General features: G+C 42.8%; 1 protein-coding gene across 1 annotated transcript; it reads right to left on the minus strand.

Annotated features, from left to right (window-relative positions):
- Window positions 1–354: 354 nt before the first annotated feature.
- FERD3L (Fer3 like bHLH transcription factor) lies at window positions 355–858 on the minus strand. Its single transcript, XM_035020708.1, has one exon. The coding sequence runs from the start codon at window positions 856–858 to the stop codon at window positions 355–357; it is 504 nt and encodes a 167-aa protein (XP_034876599.1).
- Between the last annotated feature and the right edge of the window lie 3,960 nt (window positions 859–4,818).

The following is a 4,818-nucleotide window of genomic DNA, read 5'->3' on the forward strand; positions in this document are numbered from 1 at the left end:
AGAAGCCCCTGAAGTCTGCAGTTTGGGGAGAGGATTAGCTCCTCACCCAACAGGCCGGCAGAAGCTGTTTCTGGGCGCTCGCGTCGACAGCCCAGCGCGTTCTCACTCCAAGGTGCCGCGCCCGCCCCTGCCCCAGACTCCATGGAGAGCGTTCGCGTGTATGTTAACTCTACGGCCGCCACTCTTCTCGAGGGCTGTGGGGGTTTCGCAACTCCAAACCAAACTCCAGAAGGCCAGACATTCTGTCTTGAAGAGTCCCTCCTGGCATTTCGGCCGCACCCTGCCGGATCCCGAAGCACCCCAAGCCCGCGCGCGCCCAGGAAGAGGGGACAGACCCCTCCATCCCACTCCGGCTCAGCCGGTTTCCTTCTTTTCACAGCTCTCCAAGAGCTCGGTCATGAAGGAAATGTAGACGATGGCCAGGCGTAGGGTCTCGATTCGGGACAGCCTCTTCTCGTAAGCAAAAGTGGGCACCTTTCTTCGCAGCTGGTCGAAGGCCTCATTGAGGTTGAACATCCTCTTCCTCTCGCGGATGTTGGCTGCCTGGCGCTGAGCATAGGTGATCACCCTTTTCCTCTTGGGACGGCCCAGCGGGGAGGCGCTTCTCCCATGCTCCTCTTCCTCCTCCTCCTCCTCCTCCTCCTCCCCCTCGTCTACTTCGCCCTCCTCTTCTGGATCCTCCTCCTCAAAGCGTGCCAGCCTCCCGCGTCTTCCCTCTCGGAGCACAAGGTCCCGGTCCCCAAAGGGAACCCCGGGTGCGAAGTCGCAGAGGAGAGGGTGCCCAGGGGAGGCCAAGGACAGGTCTGCGACGAAGTCCAGTACAGTGGCGTCCACGCACCTCTCCGGATAGGCCGCCATCGCATCGACTTGGCCCTGCCTCGCATCGGTTTCTCGCAGGGAGGGGCGAGACTCCTAACAGCTCTGAATCTGATGCGGCACCATCACCGAAGGGCCAGGGGAATTAATATTTATAACCAAGCTGATAACAGGATTAGTGGCACCGATAGGGAAGGCTCGGACAATGTCGTCCTCTCGAAACTGATGGAAGAAGACAAGCTTGAACACGCATGGAAGTCTCAAAGGGATAGGCCTCCAATTCTGAGATCCTTTTCGATGCGCCACCTGGGACAGTTTGGCAACAACCCCCAGCCTCTTACCTGCTGTGCTTTTTGTGTCTCTCCTCACCCCCGCAGCCAACTAATATTCTTCAGGCTCCTTATCTCATGTAGCTCTTTCATTTAGCTTTGGATTTTCAAAGCGAGGATGTTTTCCACCACTCTGGCTTCTCCTTGGCTTCAGAGTAGAAGTCCTGAATCTTGCCACCCGAGGCTGCCAATGGGTGTGAAACAAGTGCATGTGCTTTTAATGATGTCCTGAAGAGGGGCCCTGTCTGCCAGGGGTCGAGGGGAGCTGTTTGTCTGGTATCCCAGTGCAGCGGCTACTGAAAGGCAAGATCTTCCATTAGCTTAAGTAAGCACGGTAGGGGGGGCGGAGAGCGCATTCCCAAGAGTCGCTGTTGGAACCGGCTTTCTCCTTCTAGGGCATCGAAACAGCTCTCCTGCCGCGTTACAAACCCTGACTTCTAAAGTCGGTTTTGTTGTAATCAGCCTAACAACTGAGATACTTGACTTTCCTTTCCCTACTTATCTCCTACTCATGTAAAGTGAAAGATTTTACTTCAGGGCAAAAGTTATGACGGCAATAAAATGAAAAAAAGGAGGCTCCTAATATTTTCTCTGAGTGTACTTCACTGTCTAACCCCAGAGTGTGTGTGGGGGGGGGGGGGGAGGGCAAAGCAAACCCTCCCTCCGCCAAAACAAAACATCTTCAATCTCCTTTCAAAAACGCGATTTACCCTTTGATAAGCCAATGGGTCGATCAGCTCACCCTCTGTTGTGAAGTCTTTGGACTTTTAAATTGCGGATTTGTATTTGTGAACAAAGATAAATCTTCACTTCCATCTGGCTTATTTTCCTCATTGATTGGTACTGCCCTACAGGACTTAAGAGTGGAAGCTATACTGAATTCTATTTAAGGGAGATTTAAAAGTTATCATTAGATCATGTTTTTGAGATGAAAGGACATTTAAAATTTGGTATAAGGAAAATGAAGTTTTACTGTTTTCATATTATCTCTAATATTTTAACGAAGAAGGGTTCATTTTTCCTTCTTTGCCAGTAGCTATATTTATTTTTCAGTGTAGGGATTTTTAAGAAGACACGGAAGAGCAGAGTAACATGTTAGGAAATTGTTTTAAAGATGGGTTAGAAGAAATAGCCTTAAAGGGTGAGTAAAGAGATGCCTTTGTTCCAGGAAGAATTCCCAAAGACAATTCCTACTAAGGAGGTAAGTTATGTGGCCGTTCTGTTAGTACATTGGACAGCTCCCAGAAACAGCCTATTTCTTACAGGTCAGCACAATTCCTTTTCTTCCTAGCCTCCCCTGTGTACTCCCAGATACTATTAAAGCAGTATCATCTTGAATTCTTCTTCTCTCATTCTTTTCTTTTAACCCATTTGTGTCTGTGTTCTCCTCTACTCTTTTGTCCTTTTGTTGATTTTCTTTTGTCTTGCGTTTATTCTTCACCCTCCAGTGTGCATTGTGTTAACTCAGGCAGAGAAGAATTGAAATATATGTTCTTGAAAGATGTTAATGAATATGAGATCCTTGATTATGATTACCTACTGATTTTTACTCAACTTCCTCCAAAGGAAGGAAGAAATAAAAAATGAATTAGAATTTCAACATTGGTTAAAGATAAGTAAATGGGAGAATTATTATTATTTTGGCAAGCAGTAACATGCTTTCTAACTCTGGTTTAACTTAATGTGTTATTCAATATATTTTTTAAGATTTTATTTATTTATTTGACAGAGAGAGACACAGTGAGAGAGGGAACACAAGCAGGGGAAGTGAGAGAGGGAGAAGCAGGCTTCCCATGGAGCAGGGAGCCCGATGTGGGGCTCGATCCCAGGACCCCGGGATCACGACCTGAGCTGAGGGCAGATGCTTAACGACTGAGCCACCCAGGCGCCCCTGTGTTATTCAATATTTGGACACATTTTATACTTGATTTTTAGTTGTTAAATATTTCTCATAAATTTTCTCTTTTAAGTGCAAACATAAGTGGATTAAATACCTGGATTAAATACCTCAACTTGTGAGAATCTAGTTTGACAACAAAATATATTAGGACACTTACTGAAGAGAAACATGAGAGACATTTAAAAGTAAAATTTAATAAAATAGATGTCAGAAGCTATCATGGAACTTGAAACATTTTTCTTGGACTAAAATTCTTTATGATTTTATGCAAGGGGTGAATATTTCAATAACCTTATCACAAAGGAAACTGCAGCAAAAATAATGGAACCCAATGCATAGTATTGGGTTGAAATATTAATATTAAAACATGAGGGAATTTATTAAGAATGTCTTAATAGGTATGTCTGTAGCAATAATTTAAAAATATCCCAAGATTTTAAAAAAATCCCAAAATTAAAAAAAAACAAAATGTAAAAAAAATCTCAAGATTAATACTTCTGCTTATACCACAATAATTTCAGTTTATCCTACAAGGTTCTAATCATGGGGACACAAGTAGAGCAAAAATGTTAAAATCTAAGTTGTAATGATTGATTCTATTTTTTGTTTATAAATACAATCATGGAACAGAAATAAGTGAAATTATTTTTCTTTCCTTCTTTTGAAACATCTACTCTAATTTTAAAATGATCTTTTGGAGAGGCACCTGGGTGGCTCAGTCAGCTAAGTGTCTGCCTTCGGCTCAGGTCATGATCCCAGGGTCCTAGAATGGAGCCCCACATTGGGCTCTCTGCTCAGCAGGGAGTCTGCTTCTCCCTCTCCCTGCCTCTCCCTCCTGCTTGTACTCTCTCTCTCTGTCAAATAAATAAATAAATAAATAAATAAATAAATAAATAAATAAATAAATAATTTTTAAAAAAGAAAATGCTTTTATGGATATTTGGTTTCACAGTAAATATACATAGTAAATGTAGTAAGTTTATATAACAGATTTGAAACAGTTCATCCCAATGGGAGGAACCATTAAACCTCATTAAACTTATTATTCATTTTGTTAAAATATTTCCAAATGAAATCAGTATCTTTTCTGCCCTTAGAAGCTCCAGGAAAAATTTCAAGAAATGTAAAAGGAAATCAATTCTAGTGTTTGTCTATACTTAGAGTTAAATTCTTGCTTACATTCAAACTCACTTATTGCTATTCTACTTATAATCCTGAGTTCAAACAAAAGTAAGGGCTCCTCAGAATGTTGTAGTTGGGGGATTGGCAAACTTTCTTTTTAATTGGCAAAATAGTAATTTAGGCTTTTTACAGGTCATACAATCTCTGCTGAACTACTCAACTTTGTTTTTGTAGTATAAAGGTAGCCATAGACAATATGTAAATGAAAAAGAACGGCTGTGGTTTCTGAAACTTCATTTACAACATCCTGTAGTGGGCTGGATTTGACTCTTGAACTGTAGTTTGCTGACTCTGCCCTATTTAATAAGCCTATCTTCACATTCCTTGGAATGCGTCTTATGGGGACTTGCTAACATAAAGCATTCAAACATATATCAGGGTGCCTGGGTGGCTCAGTCGTTATGTGTCTGCCTCCGGCTCAGGTCATGATCCTGGGGTCCTGGGATGGAGCCTCATCGGGCTCCCTGTTCAGCGGGAAGCCTGCTTCTTCCTCTCCCACTGCCCCTCCTTGTGTTCCCTCTCTCACTGTCTCTCTGTCAAATAAATAAATAAAATCTTTTTTTTTAAAAAAGCATTCAAACATATAAGTGA

The sequence above is a fragment of the Mirounga leonina genome, unplaced genomic scaffold, assembly GCF_011800145.1.
Source record: "Mirounga leonina isolate KUSES-001 unplaced genomic scaffold, KU_Mleo_1.0 Mir_174, whole genome shotgun sequence".
In the NCBI taxonomy this organism is placed as follows: domain Eukaryota; kingdom Metazoa; phylum Chordata; class Mammalia; order Carnivora; family Phocidae; genus Mirounga; species Mirounga leonina.